The sequence below is a fragment of the Periophthalmus magnuspinnatus genome, chromosome 21 (assembly GCF_009829125.3).
Source record: "Periophthalmus magnuspinnatus isolate fPerMag1 chromosome 21, fPerMag1.2.pri, whole genome shotgun sequence".
Lineage (NCBI taxonomy): Eukaryota > Metazoa > Chordata > Actinopteri > Gobiiformes > Gobiidae > Periophthalmus > Periophthalmus magnuspinnatus.
In genome coordinates, this window is record NC_047146.1 from 15,014,869 (window position 1) to 15,034,154 (window position 19,286).

General features: G+C 40.9%; 1 protein-coding gene across 1 annotated transcript; it reads right to left on the reverse strand.

Annotated features, from left to right (window-relative positions):
• Window positions 1–3,224: 3,224 nt before the first annotated feature.
• Window positions 3,225–17,286, reverse strand: inhbb (inhibin subunit beta B). The gene is made up of 2 exons (XM_033986728.2): window positions 16,331–17,286; window positions 3,225–5,543 (listed from the first exon to the last, which is right to left on the reverse strand). The coding sequence occupies exons 1-2, from the start codon at window positions 16,746–16,748 to the stop codon at window positions 4,717–4,719; spliced, it is 1,245 nt and encodes a 414-aa protein (XP_033842619.1). The 5' UTR covers window positions 16,749–17,286; the 3' UTR covers window positions 3,225–4,716.
• Between the last annotated feature and the right edge of the window lie 2,000 nt (window positions 17,287–19,286).

The following is a 19,286-nucleotide window of genomic DNA, read 5'->3' on the forward strand; positions in this document are numbered from 1 at the left end:
GTTACTGAAGATGAAAATCTATTCACACATCAACCTTATTCACAGCTCAAAAGTCATACACAGGGGTGATTTTTTCTCTTATTTTAAAGTTCTGTTGAGGTTATAGTGGCTGTAGTTCTTAAAAAGGCAATATTCTTTCACTTACCTGAGAAGGCTGCATGTGACGTCAAGAGAAAATAAGTCATGTTACGATGGACACATCTGTGTAGGACTTTTTTGTTATTATACTGTAATGTGTGAGCTACTTTGTCCAAGTAATTTCCTTTGTGGGTCAATAAAGTTTGTCTAAGTCTATCTTAAAGCAGACCTATTGTACAAAATGGACTGAGCTTTTAAGCATGTTATCGTTGTTTCCGCTCACCATTTACTCACCTGAAGTTGTAGTTGGAGCAATTTGTTGGAGCAATTTTTAATAACTTATTTTGAAAAACGATATTATGCTGATCAACTCTAATTTTCTGCACCACCGATATGCACCCATTGCTCTGTACTTACTTTGTTCTCCAATTTTATTTTCTTAATCAGGTTTTTGCTGTGATGACATTTACAGCGACATCAGCTCCCATTGGACACCGCAGTTTTCCAAGATGGAAGTCGGTGAACTTGTTTCTTTTGTTAGGTCATTTTAGATGAATATTGCGATTTAAAATGTCCAAATTATAACATAATGATCCACGGGTGTCATGAATTATAACATATAGCAGACAGAAGCACAGCAGGCCTTCTTTAAAGGGTAGCTAGATGACTCAAACGAGATCAAATGCAACCACTCTTCATCATATCAGCTACTGCGTATATGATGTTCTGACGCATCTCAATGATTACAGTTGTGAGATAATCTTCAGTGGAAAACCTACTGTTGGTTCTTGACTGAAGAGAACTACGTTGCCATTAAAATGCTCTCGTGCTCTGACAGTTGGCAGTCCTTTTCAACAATGACTTGCTAATGAATATATTCACTATACTTTATCTGCTGTAACACCAGTTAAAATATATGTAAACATGTCTTCTGATTGATGACTAATTCGATTCAAGATGTTACTGCCATCAAGCCCAGTCATGTAATATTCTCCTTTTGAATTTCCAAACTATTGCAATAAAGCAGGTTGTGTGCATTCTGCTGCCAACACCAAATCAAATGTTTCAAAACTTGCTTAGGAAAAATGTTTTGCTAGTCCACCCAGTACAATGACTAAAATGGATTCCTTATGAAAAACTTACCTAATTTTCACTTTCCAACTATTCTATATAAGAAAGTGGTGTTCTAAATCATTGTCTCCCAACCAGAAGTACTGAAGAAGTAATTCATTGCAGGTTTAAGAAAAATATGAAATTTAATATTATTTCAATATAATAAGTGCTTAATTTGTAGTAAATTGTACTCAACAATATACTATAAAGCTGGTCTATTTGCCGAAGACTTAGGAAATCCCTGGTTTAAATGACCATTGAGATATTAAAAGTCTTGTTACACTATTTTCAGATCTGTGTCCTCATCGAAATCGTTGATGGAGTTGTGTTTTGTTTCATTCACACACGTTTAACATGCAAATCCTGCACATTTAGGCCGGCTCTCAAACAGAAAATACTCTTCCACCACTGTGTTTTTAAACTCCATACAACTTCACTAGAATCATTTGGATGATTTCAGGAATTGCTTGGTCTCTACTGAACTAAAGGTAAATGTAACTGTTAACTAACCCCTTCATGACGTCACAGTTTCATGTTCATAACTCCAGGTATGTTTTTGGTGAGATAACAACTTTATAACAGTGCTTAAAGTTCTCAAGAAATCATTTTGTGGAATATAGGATGCTCTGTGTAAATTTTTCATGGAGGTTCTTGAGCATCACAGGTACACAAGTTAAATAATAACAATATCACTTACGCAGCATTGATTAATGCCATACTGCTTAACATTTCAGGTAAATCAATAACACTACCATGGAAACAATAGTTGGCAGGGACATGCACACAGCTGTTTGAGCTAAGAGAGATCCAGTCATGTATATTGGCAGTGTGTGTGAATGCCACTGAGGTTGTTAATCAAAGTTGTAATTAGCAGTGTGAAGCCCAGGTTTTGAGATATGCAGGATCCTGAACTACAAGCTGGAATATATTTTATCAGTGAACCAGTAGAAACAAAAACAACTTATTTTCCATTTGTGCCCCACCTTTTGAAATGATTGCAGGAATCAGCTGTAAGCACAGGGCACATGATTAATGTTTCGTAGTCCATTCATCCCATTCATCCATTTTCCGCTTATCTGGGGCCTGGCCGTGAGGGAAGTAGTCTAAGCAGAAATTCCCAGTCTTCTACCACCCCAGACACTTCCTCCAGCTCCTTCGATGGAACCCTAAGGCGTTCCCAGGTCAGTCGAGTCACATAGTCCCTCCAACGTGTCCTGGAGCTTTCCCTGGGGCGTCCTCTCAGTAGAACATGCCCAGAACAGACGCCTGAGCCACCTCAGCTGGCGGGTGTTTAGTAGTTCACTGTCTAAATATGATTGATTGATGCGGCAGTATTATTTTCTACTTGTGTAATGAGCTGTATAGGGACATGTAGTTGCTTGGGGTTTTTTAGGGTTATGCAGTAAATGATCTCTTTGGAAACTGGATGGAAAGTAATACCTTGTTTTTATGGTAGGTTATATACATGTATGCCCATGCCAATAATGTAGTGGGATTGGGGAGTGTTTAAATACGCCCACTTAGTCCTTTCTACCACTGTGATGTTGCATCATAACAGAAACAACTGTCTGGGATAGTGGCCATGTAGTTCTTTTCTTATGGTTCTCTGATCTCTGCCAACTGTTTGTGTTTGTGCCGCTCTTGAGAATGCACCATGACAGAGAAAATTGTTTGGGAGAGTGTCAGAAAGTAGGTTTCCCATGATTCTTAGTAACAGTATGCCTGATTGGACCAAACAAGGCGATTCTGTAAGGGTTAGTATTAGAGAAAATGCTAAGTAAGTAAAATGAATAGATTCTATTTTACAGTCTATTTTTTTCTTATTTAGCCCCTTTTACCAGACAGAGCATGATGACAATACATTCAAATCAGGTACAGGCCCTTTAATGCTGAATGCTGTACCCCCCAGAGACCAGCATCTCATTGTCTGTGGACACCACTACTGCTGAGCCACTGGTTTGAATGTTGACATGATACGGTCAATTTAAATGCACAAAACATTAGTCACAAACACAAAGACTCAACAAAAAATGTTAAGTTATTTAAGAAAACATTTTATTTTACATAAACTGTACAGAATGACATTTATTTGACTAAATGATTCTTAGACAGAAACTAAAAATAACTCTTATTAAATAGAAAACAAAAATAGATTTAAGATGAAAAACGAAGTGTTCATGTATTGTACAAAACAGAATGAAAATAGAGCTAAGAAATGAAATCATATCTCGTACCCTGATACAGTGGTAGGCCTTTTGCAAATGATCAAAAACAGTATTGTACACAATGACTGTGGCCTTGCCATCTTGGTACAATAGCTAAATTCATGGCCTCTTTGGTTCCATTAATTAGGTAAATACATTTGAAACAAAATTCAATTTACTTCTATAAAAATATTATTTTTTTCAATGGCAGTTTTGTTTCGCTAATCCCGCAACTTTTCAGTGCAAACATCACAACAATCATTCGCTTTGGAAAGTAAGCGAAAGATTACATTTCAAGTATTGATAAAAGGTGGAGGACTGTAGAGAGGAAGAGTAAAGAGAAGAGGGGTGAGATTCAGTCTAAACGAGCAGTGGAGTATGGAATAGTTACTATACATTGCATAGCTCATGTGGCACTTATTTAGTGATAGGACAGGACACTCAGTACCCCTTAGAAGGCAATTCTTTATACAAGTGCTATTCAGGGTGTGCATTTCAGTTTCTGCAAGTGCTGCACTGCACCATGGCGACCCACTGGGCCGTATCTCCCCCTGACCAGGGAGCAGCCCTCAGGCAGGGGAGGCAGCAGTCCACTCTCTGGAGTTCCCAGTGCACAAGTGAAGTGCACTTATGAGACCATCTTCACCTGTTTGTCATGGTAACAGGGCCTGCAGCGCTCCAAACAGGCAGGAACTTAAAGGTTGAGGCCCATAGTCAACAGTGAGAAAGAAGACGACAATGTGGAGGACACTCTGCCACTTGCACTGCGGTGGGTATAATCCTGCAAGGCATTAAGCGCCGCCGCTCCAAATCTACCAGAGAGGACAGTCTGTCTGTACAGTAGGGAAGTGCTGGTGTTCTGAATTGTATAAGCTGATGAATTGTCAGTGCTTCATAAAAATTTGAAAGTCATGTGCTTAGTTCAAGGACTAGAGTTGTGTGGGAGCATTTTGATAGTCGGTTGATCCTGTCACTTTCTTTAAGCGCTTCAGTCAGGAGATGATGGGCCATTATTTTTTGACTAGAAATGGCAAACTAGAGCAAAGCATCATTTGGTGATAGTCATTCCCTTCTCGTCCAATCACTGACCAGTTGTAGCCCGACAGACGAAGCTGACAGCGAGCATGTGACAGTCTGATAAATAAGCACACTCGCTGTGTGTGCAGAGGCACAGCAGCACTGATACCTTTGAGGCTGTACCAGTGTGGCCTGCACATACAGGTATAGATATATAGATATGTGTACCGTACAATAACGTCTTGTTTGTACAAAAGGCCTTTCTGACTGTTTCCAAGTTCACCAATGACCCAAGGCCTGTGGCTCAGGCACAGCCACATTCCTCTACAATCATGTTGGGCACATCCCTCTTGACGATGTTGAGCTCATCGTCAAAGTAGAGCATGGACATAGTACTGAGTTTGGTGGGGATGCAGCAGGAGCTAAAAGAGCCGGGGCTCATGCCTCTCATTCGATACTGGTTTACTACAGCAGTGTGGAAGGACGAGACAGAGCCCGGCACTCCGGCCATGTACGCCGGGCAGTTCCCCTCGCAGTAGTTGCCATAGTAGCCAGCAGGTGCAATGATCCAGTCGTTCCACCCAATGAGGCGGAAGTCTATGTAAAACTGCTGCCGACAGCACAGCCCCCCGCTCGTCCCATCACACTCCAGTCCTCTTTTTCGGATGCGGTGCTTCCCGTCCACCTGCTTGGCCCGCACCACCAGGAAGGGTCGATGAGAGGGGTCACTGGGGTCCACCAGGATGGGAACCACTCCAGCCGTATCACAGCCGTCACAGTGCACCTCCAGGTCCTGCCTCCGACTGCCTTTGCCAAACACAGCTCTCACCGCATCGGACAGAGGGAAGGTGTGCCAGCCGCTGCGCTTCAAGTCCACACGCTTCTCCACCAGAGACCAGCGCCCAGAGCCCCCTCCTCCACCTTCTCCTGGACCCCCCTCTGCTCCACCGCTCACTGGCCCCGCCTCCTGGTAGTGGATCTTCACTGTCACCTTCCGGCGCAGGCCCTTCTCTGGTCCACCGGGCAGCACCCGGAAGTACAACCACAGGTTGGCCTGGGCCACAAACAGGTTCTGGTTCCCCTCGTTAGAGATGAGGAAGTAAAGGCCAGACTTAGATGATGTATGTTCATCTGTCAAAGACAAAAATGAAAAAGAAACATTAGGTTTTTTTCAAGTAATTTATTGCGAGGATAAATTTATATATATTAAATGCAACAGGTAACACCCAGGTGATCAGTGACTGTTACTTAAAATCTATTTCATGTTGATACTGGTAATTCAAATGTCCTTCAAATCCTATTCCAATAATGACTCGTGAAATACATTTGCCATACTAAAAATGGCAGATTGTCAGAATGCCATCATCTGCTCTTGAATTTATGTCTAAAATTGAAGTATATTTTTAAATTTGAATAAAAAGTGAATATATGGTCAGTATAGTGGTAATGGCAACTCTGTTTTATAAGACCTCATTTAAGTTATTGTTTCTTTGTAATGTTTTATATGGAATGAATACAATGTTAAATTTGCACTTTTAAGAGGTCTTTTCTTGTTGTTTTCTCTATTCCCTCAATCAGTGTGTCAGGTGATCCTAAGGCTGCTTCTGATAGGCCAGCTGTGACCAGTCCTGGGATCAGGCCCAATTGGCCTCAGGTCCAGTTTGCTAAATGACAGGGCCAAAAAGAAAGAGGCAGAGTGAAGGGGGAGGACAACAGCAGAAGATGAAGGAAAGCAGGAAGGATGCAAGTGGAGAGGTGGGAGGGCGGCGGACACAGCCAAGCCCCGGGGGTTCACCGAGTTCGCCATGGGTGCCCCATCCCAGCACGGACCCCACCCCCACCCGCTCCCGGTCCCACCAAGAGCACCCTGAGAGTGACAGCACAAAGCCCCCTGTGAGGCACTGGGAGACAGCCGCGCTGCAGCTCACCATTGAATCGCGTGGCTTTCCAGCAAAAAGCATGATGAGGCAAAAATAAAAGCTATTTACATGACACTGGGCACTTTCTAAACAAGCACAATGAAGAGATCCAGGGAGTCTAAAGGTGGCCATGGGCTCTCCCTAGCACCAGCCTAATGATGTCTTCCAAATTAGCCTGAGGTAACTTGAAAGGTTTCTATTTCAGGAGATTGGGTACAATGTGCTCAAGCAGAGCAGCGCCTTTGAAAGCAGCTAAATGACTTTGTTTGCCCACTGATTAGTGTGTCTCAGTGTCAACAGGTGGCCACCAAAGACGGGCCCCTCTTTAGGGCGCCTCACGCCTCTTCCTCCTGTAAACCACAGCGCTGCATGTTGAGACCAGCTCGGCTCTGCTATCTGTCAGCTGTGCACAGTGCACAGGCACATACCTCACTGTACACTGCGCTCCATGTCAAATATCAGCCCTCTCATGACCAAAGCCCGTGGGTAAGTATCAAGTGCACATAGAGTACAAACTGAAATGAATCTGGAGCGAACAACACGGGAGCAACAGCTTTCGCCTGAGCTGCTGTAAAGGGCCCTCGGGGCTACAACAAACTAACCTCACCTCATTCAGCGCAGTATATTCTTACTTGCCTCGACAGCTCCGAGCTCTGAAAAAGAGGGATCTCACAGCGGCAAGTCAACCGTGACAGTGTGATAGATAGACATGTACCAGGGCCTGTAGAAAATGATTACCAATTTACAACATTCACTTTAAGGGGGCCCTGCAGTTTTGACATAGAATAATCCACTCCTATTATCACCAGTATGGAGGTTACAGAAAACCCTTTAAACACAAAAAATAAAATAATCAATGCAACTTCCGAAATAAACAGCTGACACACAATACAACGATATCGAGCCATGTTTGTAAGAATACGACGTACTGCTACCTGCCCAAAAGGTACTACATGCACGCGATTTCAGCACTGGTCCTACAAACAGTAGTCATATGTTGCTATCCTTGTCAACAAATGTACCACTTATTGAATCACAAGTTACAATGAAGATATAATTTGCTGTGGGAAAGCAACAAATACTTTTCTTAACTACTATGTTCAAACTTACAATAATAATACACGATACCACATTCCCTCCAGCTGTTTATGATGTAATTAAAAGGCATGTAATGAATTGCAGTAGTGGTAAACAACAAGACAGTACCAGTGTATGATATCTCTATTACGAATAACTTTGTAGGTCCCTGAATATCTTGGTTATTGCCAGGGCATAAGCTGACCATGTGACTAACATTACATTGCAATATTGCATCATGCATCTCTGGCTTTGAAACTCACTCAAACTACTGAATTGATTTGCAAGGCTTTGTCGCAAACCCGGGTCTAAGTTGCCATGACAACAGGCCAACTACAGATGATTATCAGAAAAGATCAAAGACTCAGGGAAAAATCATATGACAGATAAGTGATATTCTAAAGCATTTCTTTCAAGTTAAATATATCCAGTGAAGCTAAATAGATAAACGCATAATATAATACAATAAGTATTTGTATTTGCATATAAATGTTCCGTAATCTTACTCTTAGTTTTGTTGTTGTGATGTGCCTGAACTTGTCTTTTAAAAAACACGTTTGGTAGGCCTGTTCATAAACATTTAGTCTTTTTAGTAATTACTTTTTTTTGTCTAAATACCTTTAATTTGACCATATTTTATTTTAAAAGTGTTATATTACATATGACATATTACGATTACATTGTCAGAACTTCAAAATGTGCTAGCTCTTACGTACAAAACTAACCCAACAACATTAAAAGTATCCAAGACATACGCTTAAGTATTCAAGTCCTTCTTCGCAGACGTGTTTTTAAGGTGTACAGTGTGTTATTTATGGTGCGTACAAATTCAATCATATAGCTTCCCCACAGTAAAGAATGTATACGTGCCTTTTTCCACTGTCCTTCCTTTGAGGAATGAATTGTTCTTTTCATACAGTGTTACAAACTATTTTCAGCTGGCCCCGACACGCCTCGTCTGACCTCTGCGCTGCTAACGTGTGCTGCGTACGTATGGACAGGAAAGCAAGCTGCTAGCTAGGACACCTGGGTGGGCTAGCTTTAGCGTGTCCCCACCTGCGCCACCAAGTTTAGGGATGAGGCCGTAAGAAGCAGTCAGGGAGAGACAGAATGCATCTCTAAGGATCATTACTCAAACCGTGCTGTCGACAAGACCACACGGAGCGGACAGGACGGGCAGAGCAAGGGTGCGGTACGCCGTGGTTTGGTGATCAATGGTTTTAACATGAGCTGAGGTATAGCGTGGCACGGAAGAGACCAGATGTGACGTATAAGCTATTTACAACATGCAAGAATGTTAAGGTAATTTATCCAATTATTTTAGGGTTTCAAAGAACAGAAGTAACCTCTCCTCTTAGCGCGTTAGAAAGAAATCATCATAACTATATGTGTCTTAAACATTACATTGGCTTGTGACAGGCATCGGGAAATTATTTTACACGCGTTTCTCTGAAAGTGGTACAGCCAAAACAACAAATATGCTTCTGCTTATGTCTGGCTCCAGTTTTAAAAAACACCAAATGACTTACTCTACGCTCTAAAACTTACGATTTCGAAGAACAGGATTAATGGTTGAAGGTTGCATTTTTTCCACGACAAGAGTTCTTTTAGTTTATGACTGTCTTTAAACACTGTCTTTGATAAATCTCTTGATATACAGCAACATGAAGCACTACAAACTCCTCAAGCGCAAGTACTTAATTGCATTGAACGAGCAAGATGTGTAATAGATATGTATCAAGAGGTATTAAATGAAAGAATATTGCGTATTTTGACTCCAAAATAGTATGGCAGTTGGCAAAAATGTACAAAATAATCCATCAATACCATATAACAATGTTTAAATGTGAAATAATACATATCACGACATGGTTCAAGAGCCTATATAGGTATTAATGACTATTTCTAAAACGCAGTGAGTGAGTAAAGGTATCAACACTAAAGACAAGACCTTTACTTGATGGATATAACTTTTGAAGTTTTTGAAGTGGGTCCACTCTGCAGCTCGTCCAATATAGGATTAGCAAATAAGCTATTAGCCATTGCGTAAATCCTGGCACCGCTATTCTATTAACCTATTGCATGGATATCAACATAGCAACCCTCTCTAAAGATCCTTTGTGTTTTCACTCGTAAGCACACCAATGGGGTGAGTCAACCTGCAAAGAATCTGATAGAGAGCCTTTCAATAGCGTCAATAGCTTTCTTCCTGCCCGATCAAAGGTGCTCATTTGCCATCGTTTTTTTTTTTTTTTTTACTATGGGGGGCAATTTTAATAAAGCTGCATAAATCATTGATGCTGCCATTCGCTATACAGAGGCAGCCAACGCTATTGAGGCTCGGGACGCACACTTGTGGCTTGAATGTGGAAAATGCTTGGCACAAATCCAACGGTGCCACGATTGACAGCTCCCCGTGAAAGACTGGTGTCCCGAGGTAAACCTAACCAACGGACCACAGTCAATGACCTACCATAATCAAGCCCTATTTCCAGCATCTTGGATCATTCTCCGTGGGGTTCACCGAGTGCGAACGCCCACAATCAAGACGAGCAAATCTAAACTTCTCCATTGGATCTGTTTTTTTTTCCCTCCCTACTTTCTTTCTTTTGAGTCGCTCTGGCCCGTCAAGTGCGCGGCTCCGCTCCTGTGCGTACGGGACATCGAATACCTCCGCAGAGCACCCAAGGGAGCATGTCAGGGGAGAAGGGAGATTGGCATTGGCCTTCCCTCACCTGCGCTGGGGGCAGTTTGGCAGACCTTACCGCTTTGTGCCGTGGCGGTGATAAGGAGGCCGGCGCAGAAACAAGCACGCGGTTAACCCGGAGGACTCGGGAACGCAAGCTGACCGCGCGGTAAACCCCTTAACCGGATACATTTACGCGCTGGCTAAACAAACAAGAGTGATGCCAGGGAGAGAGTGGTGGTAAATTACTAATACTATACTTGAGAGCTTAATTGGCTCCAACCTTTGACTAACCTTTGCTATTGCTTGAACTGTGACAAGGAAGCCAGCGACCTGAAGCATTCAAGTGTTTCTATGGTGAAAAAGAAAAACTCTTTGTAATGTTAGTTAAGGAGTTTAACAGGTACATTAAGTCACTTTTCTGGTGGAGGGTTCGTAAACTACATGTTCTACAGTTTGGTATTAAACATGTGTATCTTCATAGAGACTAGCAGGTAAGTTACAGGTAAGATCTGTGGAAAGACGACATTATTGTATTGTTCTGTGAGCAATAAAAATCACCTGTAATAAAATAAAAGAGGGGTTTTGGTCACCTTTATATACACCTTTAACAAAGATTCAGGGTAGTTATTGACAAAAGATGCACGTGAGAAGAGCAGTACAGTCATGAACAGTAGCCATGTAGTACTAATACTATTATGTACTAATAATGTAATTGCACAGATTGAGCTACTTTCTATTGGTGCCATTTTAACGTCTTGCCACAATAAGACAAACCATCTCAAATTCAGAGTTCATTCCCTGTTGTTTTGTCTGACACCAATGTAAAAACAGTACACGACTGTCCAAATATACATGATAAGAGTAATGTACAATTCAGGGTCTGATGAAATGAAACTCAGAATAATAAAGTATTACAATGAAATAAGACAAAGTGAAATACCACCGTATCCAAGAACTTGGTAGTCAAATGTAACTATGTTGTTTAAGCTTGACTGTCTTTGTTTGTGAAGAAGCACATTTAGAAAGAAATCTGAGATCTGGAAAAAGAAGAAAGTCTGTGTCTCTCACTGTCCTTGGCCAGAGTAAAAAGAAAATATCTGAAGTTCTTGTAGTTGGTAAAAGCCAGGTTTCCCTTAGTAGTCTGACTGTATGTGATTTACTCCATGCTGTTGTAGCCAATGTGGGATGCACAATAAATACTGAGAAAAAGGGAATGGTCAAATTGCAAGCCAGACACATGCACTATGTTACAAGGGATTTAAACTGGGAATAAAGGGAAATTGATCCAAGAAAACCATCCAAAATGGTGGTAATATATTTCAAGGACTTCACATGCTTGTCCCTATATGTAGAATGTGGAGTGGAGACCCATGCCATCTTTGTCCCTGGCTGTGACAATGGTGCTTTGGGCTACAAGCTGCCCTGGCTTGAGAGCTTGCTGGGGTCCTCTCCTGTGAGCCATGCCCCGACTGGCAGGGTCCGATCTAGCTGAGGGGTGCAGAGGGTGGGGGGCGAGCCAGCTGGCCAAGAGGCAGACGGGGGTCTAGGGAGCAGGGATCCAAGCCAGCTCCCTGGTACAATACTGCACAAAGGCTCAAAGGTGTGAGGAAGAATAGACGCACAGAAGGAGAAGAAGAAGCAGCAAAGCAGCCCAGCGAACCTTCAGAGCCACAAAAGCATTCTTCACAATGCAGCAATATGGGCAAACACACACAATATAAGCACCCCACCCATCCCCTGCCATCAGCAGCACCACCATGCCCATCGCCCGGACTCACCCCCCTGCTCAACCCCGACTCAAATATCTCATGCATTATTCTGCACATTTTCTTTTGTTTTGCCAGCTTTTTCCCCCTTTACGTTGACATGTCGGCTTCAGTGTGAACGCATAGTGCTCTTCTAATAATTGCCTGTCTTTTGTTCCCCTGTCATGAGCGCGCTCGGATCATTCCCATTTGGAAGGCAGAAGCTTGTGGGCCCATTCAGGCTAATTGTACCAGCGGGGTCGGAGAGAACACAGGGCTGTCCCATGAGTGTATTTGAAGACATCCTATTTCTGTGTCTTTAATTGTATGTTTTCATCCTGTTAAACTAACAGTTTGTGTCAAGTGACAATATTGGACTTAGTGGAGTGTAGATGGTGTTAGGTGAGTGGGGGGCGGGCGTGTGAGAGCGGAGAGGAAAGGGTGCTCTCTTTGGACTTCGGAGAATGAGTTAGATACACATTCTTAGAGCCAGGGATAAATGGCCAATTGAGGGACTTTGTGCGTATTTAAAAGAGGGCTTTATACATTGGAGTATTGAGTGCGAGCTCAGCTTTAGTGATGAAATTGGATTCAGAGGTTCTCTTTTATGCTCCTACACAACAAACGGGGGTAATTTAAGGACTCTGCCTTTCGTTTCTTTTGATTGTCATCTAAGGAAACTAGAGGATTTAACGTGACTGGCTTTAGGATAAAACCCCAAGTACAATCTCAACTCAACCACCTATTCACCTGTGCCTCTGCTGCTCAAAGGCTGCAGCGCTGGGGCTGAAACTGAGATGGATTAGGGCCTTCATACACTCAAATGGAACCAAGAGAGTTACTGTTAGGAAACACTGAAAACAGAGCACTTCTGTCCAAAAAAATTAGGCGTAGGAAATAAGGTTGTCAACAGTATCGAAAATCAGATGCTAAAACTTATATTAAAACTGGATACTCATTTGCACAAGTATCGGTATGAAAAAACTCACATTCACAGGACAGAAATGAACTTTTCCTGAATGATCTTGAGCTGTATCAGGACAAGTACAAGACACATAGACTCGTATACGCCCATGGACCACTGTGGAACTTCGCTGAACGACTGAGGGATGATACAGATATAAGGCCACATGTTTGTATAAAATAAAATACTACGATTAAATGTTGAAATGATATTCTACTGTCTAAATAAAGAGTGTTTTTATTATCATCATGGTATCGAAATTGGTATTGAGTATCGACTGTGTTCCTCTCTCTCCACTTGGGGTATGATTAATCTGCCCATTGGTAACGCCTGTGCTCATAGAATTTTTAATACATTCCTGTACAAATGATCCTAACACGGTACTGTAATCTAAGGCGTGTTTCAAAAGACTGCTGGAGCCCAAGACAAGAATGTCACGTTCTTACACAATACAGTTACAGCAATACATTTCATATAGGCGTTTAAAAGCCAAATTGGGCATGTAACTTCAAGAAAAAGAGACCCAGCCCATTTTATTTCTATAATTATATGATGTGAAAAATAAAAACATTAGCTCAAGGATAATTACAGTGGAGGCCAACGTGTCATTGCGTATCTGAGCGGAGAATTGTTATTACTCATTGGCAGGCTTTTTCAGTTAATAATGATTCCAACCTCCCTCAAGATGTTAATATATTAGAAAGTGAGTTCGTTTGTCAACAGCAATAATGCAAAAAAAATATTAAAAATTTACTAAAAACGTCTATTAGTATTTTGTTCAAGATACGGGAACTTTTTTAGTTTTTAAAAGTGCAAAATGTCACTTTTTCAATGGAGTATCTGCCATCAGCTGGTCTCCATCAGGTTACTGCTTTGCCCAGAATGTCCCAGAGTATGATAATAAACTGATATATCTCCATAGACACAAGCATTTGTCAAGGGTCAAGTTGCAGGTCAGATCTGTGGAGAGGCGAGCCAGTTCACAGTAAGAATGTATGTTTTCCAAGGTATTTTTGAGCAATAAAAACAAGTGTAAATGCCATACACTTGAACATTCCATTGGACTGGACGACATATTGCTGCTGCTTAAATTTAATGAAAAGGTAATAAGGGTTAAAATTATAACACATTGTGGAGAACCTGTTTAAATTAGGCACCTCATTATGTGCTCAACTCAGCCCACCATTTTCTTATGCCCCTGCAAAGATGTTCCAAAGTGTCCACAGATTGTTGGTGTTGCCTAATCTTGCTAGCTATGTGAGAACTTACAAGTTATGCATGCTAAAATGTAAACACGATTCACAGTGATAAGTTAGCTTACATCTCCTGATAAACAGCACGAGGAGTCCCTGTTGGTACCTGCTTATAGTGGCTCTGAGATGCTCAAACTTCACTTTCAACACAAAAGAGATAGACATATTGCATTGGGAAACTACTTAAATTCAACTCATTTATCAATGCAGTAAACGTCCTGCAGCTTTTGAAAGTATATCCAGATGCCCCATCATAATGTAGAAAATGATGAATGAAGGAGATCCTGGGCGAAAATACGGTATACTGCATATTCTCTAGTGAAATCTGTCTAAGTTAGTTTAACATATGTGATATAGTTTTAGACATATGTAGGGCATTCACCAGGATCATTGCTTTGCCTGGTCTAAGTAGAGTAGCTGTAGGCCTACTCAAGTATATTGTAAAAGTGCTTTAAAGTTTTCAAATTGCAAATACTGCTGCAAACTGGTAAACATATTTTAACATTTTAACTAGACCAACAACTGCAACTACTACCATTACCCTAACACCCTAAAACATTTAAAATTGCTACTACTGCAGGAGTTTTTATAGCTTAAAAATACCTTGAAATGCATGAACTGTTGTTGTGAGCGGGGTCATCCCTTCAAAGATCTGACCTCCTACTTGGCCTGGTGGCATCACTTGCTTTAATACCATACTGTGGAACATTTATCTAAAGCTATAACATCTCCACAGAGGCAAGTAGGTAGCAGGACCCAACCAGAATAGTTACATAGTGAACCTTTTATGTGGAAGAAGCATTCTCAAGTAGCAATTACAGCCATGGGTAGACATTACACAAAGTAAATATTGGAAAGTTATGATTGAAAGTACTTGTACTAATACTAGGCTATTAAAAATACTTGCAGTGCACGTAGGTACCTTAGGCTATATGCAAAATATCAATTACCCTCACTTAAAACCTCTTAAGTGGCATTAGGTCAGGTTGTGCTATTCAACTCAGCAACTAGTTAAGCTTATGTAAGTTGATTAAGTGTAATTTACTTAAACTTGTTCTGTTGTTGAACGGTGTGCCAAAAATCACCTAGTTTTTACAATCAAAGTGCGGAAACTCATGACAGCTATGCTCGATGTTTTAAACTATAAAATTGACATGTTTTGGGTTAATTTTCAGCACTGCTCTACTTAAAATAATAAGTACATTTGAAGGCTAACATCTGCACTTGTGGCACTTGAGCAATGTTTTGATGGAAAAGACTTAAGTGGGCATACATGAGCATATTGCGGGTCATCTGGCGGATTAGTTGGTGTTTATAGTGTACGTTTGATTGCCTGTTGCCATGGTAACAAAGTGCCCCATCGAACTATCCTAAAAGGACATTACTCTTCCTCTAAATGTCAAATACACGTGACAAATCACATTCTATTTTAAACAAAACTGGGCTAAGACTGGTCTATAGTCATTTTGTTGAAGCAGCCCCTTGACCCTTGACCTGTAGTTTTAGAAAGCTTGATTGTCAATTTTGGCCGAGCAAGTTAGTCCTACATTGAAGTGGAATGTGGCATGAAAAGACTAAAAACATGACTGAAATATGGTTTGGAAATCTAGATGTGAAACGTGTTAAGTGAAAAAAGTGGAAAGCAAAAAAACAAAACAAAACAAAACAATTCTTTATAGGTACTGCTGTAAGTACTGATTTGTTTGACCTAAAATGTATTAAAAGCAGTTGATCTAATCTGCCTTTGTTCCTATAGAATGGCAAATTACAACAGCTCTAATAGGCTATTGTAATAATAATAATACTGTAATTTCTTTGCTACATCTCAAATTGACTCATAGACGTAGCCAGTGCATTTTGCCATAATTATTGCCATATCCTAAGAGTTACATAATCTATGCACAATTTGTTATCATTTTAGAATTACACCTTTCTTGTCTTAAACGATATTATTCCTAAACAGACCTTACATTAAATGAGCACACGCCTCTAATGACGACTAATGTAAACATACTTATGGAAAACATAGGACTTTGTTTACATCGTTGACTCCAATGATTAATGGCGTGACCTTTTGGCACTGCGTAATCGGGACCCATGCACAATTCCCGTGCGTAAAACGTAAAGAAAACGGCTCTCTGTTCCTACATTTGGCATTATTTACCCATAATCCTGTCTTGTGCCAACGCATGGAGGTACAGCGAGTCAAAAGGTGAGAGGGTTCAGCGTGGGGTCACCGCTGAACGCACGCTATGAATAATAGATTATTACCTGATTCGGCGAAACTGATAATCTCCGAGGTCTCCGCCTGCACCTCGTTGTTGAAGGCAGCGTGTCCGTCAAAACTCGGGATCTCCACCCGTCCGTCCTCGCGCACTTTCCCCGCGTGCAGCCTCCGTAGCGCCGTCACCATGGCTGCCTTGGGGATGGGGTGCGTAATGTTGGGTCTCTCCCTCATCTGGAGCCGGTTCAGAATGTGCCTCTTCACTGCCTCCACAAAGTCCACGTTTACTCGCTCCGACTGGTCCGGCGCTCTCAGGCCGCAAGACGCGCACGATTCTTGGGGTGAAGAGGGCGATGAAGACGAGGAGGAAGAAGATGAGGAGGCTGTGGGGCTCTGTGCTCCGAGTACGGTCACCACGACGCACAACGCCACCAAACAGCACAACGCCACGGTGGACACGCTCATTGTCTCTTACAGTTCAAAAGCACGTATTATCAACGTAAGCAAACGTCTCCAAAACAATCCACTAAGAATCACTTTTTTTTTTGTCTTTAAATGTCCCAAACTGTCCCAGGAGTGCGTCAAGAAATCCAATACTCCTCACGCTAGTTACTCCAGAAAAACTCCAAATAAAAGTTCATCTTGTATCGTGGGCGCGTTTGTGTCATATCAGCTTCAGTCCAAGTCAAACAAGGAAAAAAGTTGAGGAAAAGACGCGTAAAACTGACCCAAACGCGGTTCCAAACTCCTTGCGCTCTCTCCCATTCAAAACCCACACGGACTGAACTCCCAGCACTCGCTGTGTAACTCCGGTGCGTTTGAATGGCCAGCACTGTGCGTCTTTTAACAAGATGCTGTACGTGGACCACTCGCGCTGCTGCTGCTGCCTCTGCCTCTCCTCTCCGCACTGCGAGACCCTATGCAATCAGGACAACAGGGGCTCGCGCACCCAAAGTTTTTATACCGGAGTGAAAACCACGTGGGGAATTCCACCAACTGGACGCAAGGGATTAGACGGCGAAATACACCACGACTACTACAACAACACTACACGTATTGCTCACCACGAAGTAGCAGCCCACGACACCTGGCCTCGTGTGAAATGTTAGGGAGTTATTGTTCCAAAACGCACAGGGTGAAACGTCATAGCCACAAGTTTGGCGCTAACAAAAGTGGCGTTTGTGTGTTGGTGCGCCATGGGATTTCCAAAAAGCGCAGTGAATCACCAAAGTGCTCCCAGATAGACCCAAACTTAATGTTCAACTTGTTTATACTTCATCGCTCATATTATACAGCAGTAGATTTGTATTTGCGTGGATTTTATCACGTTGGCACACCCACACAGCTATTCAAAGTTTTATTAGAAGATGAAAATCGGCTTGTCATTACGTTACGTTTTTTGCAAGTAGAGTTCTATCATAAAACAAGTTATTCTTCAGAAAATATGATCTGAAGTGTGTCCTGAGCGCACAATGGATATGAGAGAACCACGTGTGAATCTTGTAGCAAATTATGCCATCTAGTGTTCAAGTCGATTCATTGCACTTAAAATGAAACCCAAGTCAGTTGTGAAAGTATTTGTCTCAGAAAAGAATTTGGGATAAACTACATAACTAGAAAAAATGTTGGGGGCAAGTAAAATTAATATTATTGTGCAGATTTTGGTGGGGTTTTGTAGTAAGGCCATGCACTTCACAGTCGTCAGTGTTAAAATGTATTTACTTACTGAATATCTCCGTTAAAGTGTATTTTGTTACATATTTCAATGCATGGTACATTCAGAATATTGTGTTCTGAAAACTTTCACATTAAGTTAAAGCATTACAATATAGTGTGAAATGTGATATAAGATTAGAACAGCTTTATTTTTGTTGCATGATTTGTAATGCATTTATTTATCACTATTTTGAGAAGGAAAACCCCAAGAATGGTGGGTGTCCTTTCTTTCTTAAAATAGCATGGTTAAATTCTGTATAGTATTCCTTAGATTTTAGGAAAGTAATTGTATTCTGAATACCACCCTAAGAAAGAGTAACTGCACCTGAATAGTTACTGAACTTATGCATTGTGAAAACATACTTTTGGTACATGCATTTAGTTACTTCCCAACATACACAGTTAATCATTTGGATGTTTCAAAACAGAAGAACTATCTCGTGCTCCCCACCTAATCACATAACTGAATCTGACAACAAGTACAGTATATTCATCCAAACTCTGTAACCGCTGATCCCCAGCAATGAATAATAGGGATAAGGTTATGAGTGAAGCTATAACTAAAAGTAACAAGGAGCACATGTGGAGTACACTACTGAAGAGGTAGAAAAGTAAAAACTTGACCACCATGTTAAATATATCTTAATTTTTAAACCATTTTACCTTAGTTTTACTCATGTGTTACATAGATGAACTATAAATGAAAACCACACGTTAAAAAAAAAAAAAAAAAAGACTTATGGCTCCATCTAGTGTTGTATTGATTGCATTGCAACACAAAAAACAACTCATTTCTCAATAGCCAAAATTGACAAATTTATATATCGTAAACAGTGTCATCTCTACTTTTTGCAAGTTTAATAAGTAAACAAATTAGTTAAACGTAATACAACAATCAAAAGTATGATAATTCTCTATTATAACTTTCTGTTATCAAGACTTTAAACAACATTGTAACACTTGTGCATTAAAATAAGTGTAATACATATACAGAGTGCTGAATTCACAGTAAACATGACAAGTAAAAGACAATGACGTCACATTTCAGTCAACATTAGTAAACTGTAAAATATAACACTGTTCTTTTACAAAAGGCAAAAGTAACAAATAAAATTGTAAATAAAACAAAATATAGTATTTACATTTTTTTTATATGCAACAATAAAATTTGTGTTTTTGAGGTCGAAATAGCAAATTTTGTAAACAGAGCTTAATTTTGCACATTTGATTTATTTTTTATTTTTTTTATAAAATTACAAAATAAATCTTTGCATTTTGTTCATGTGA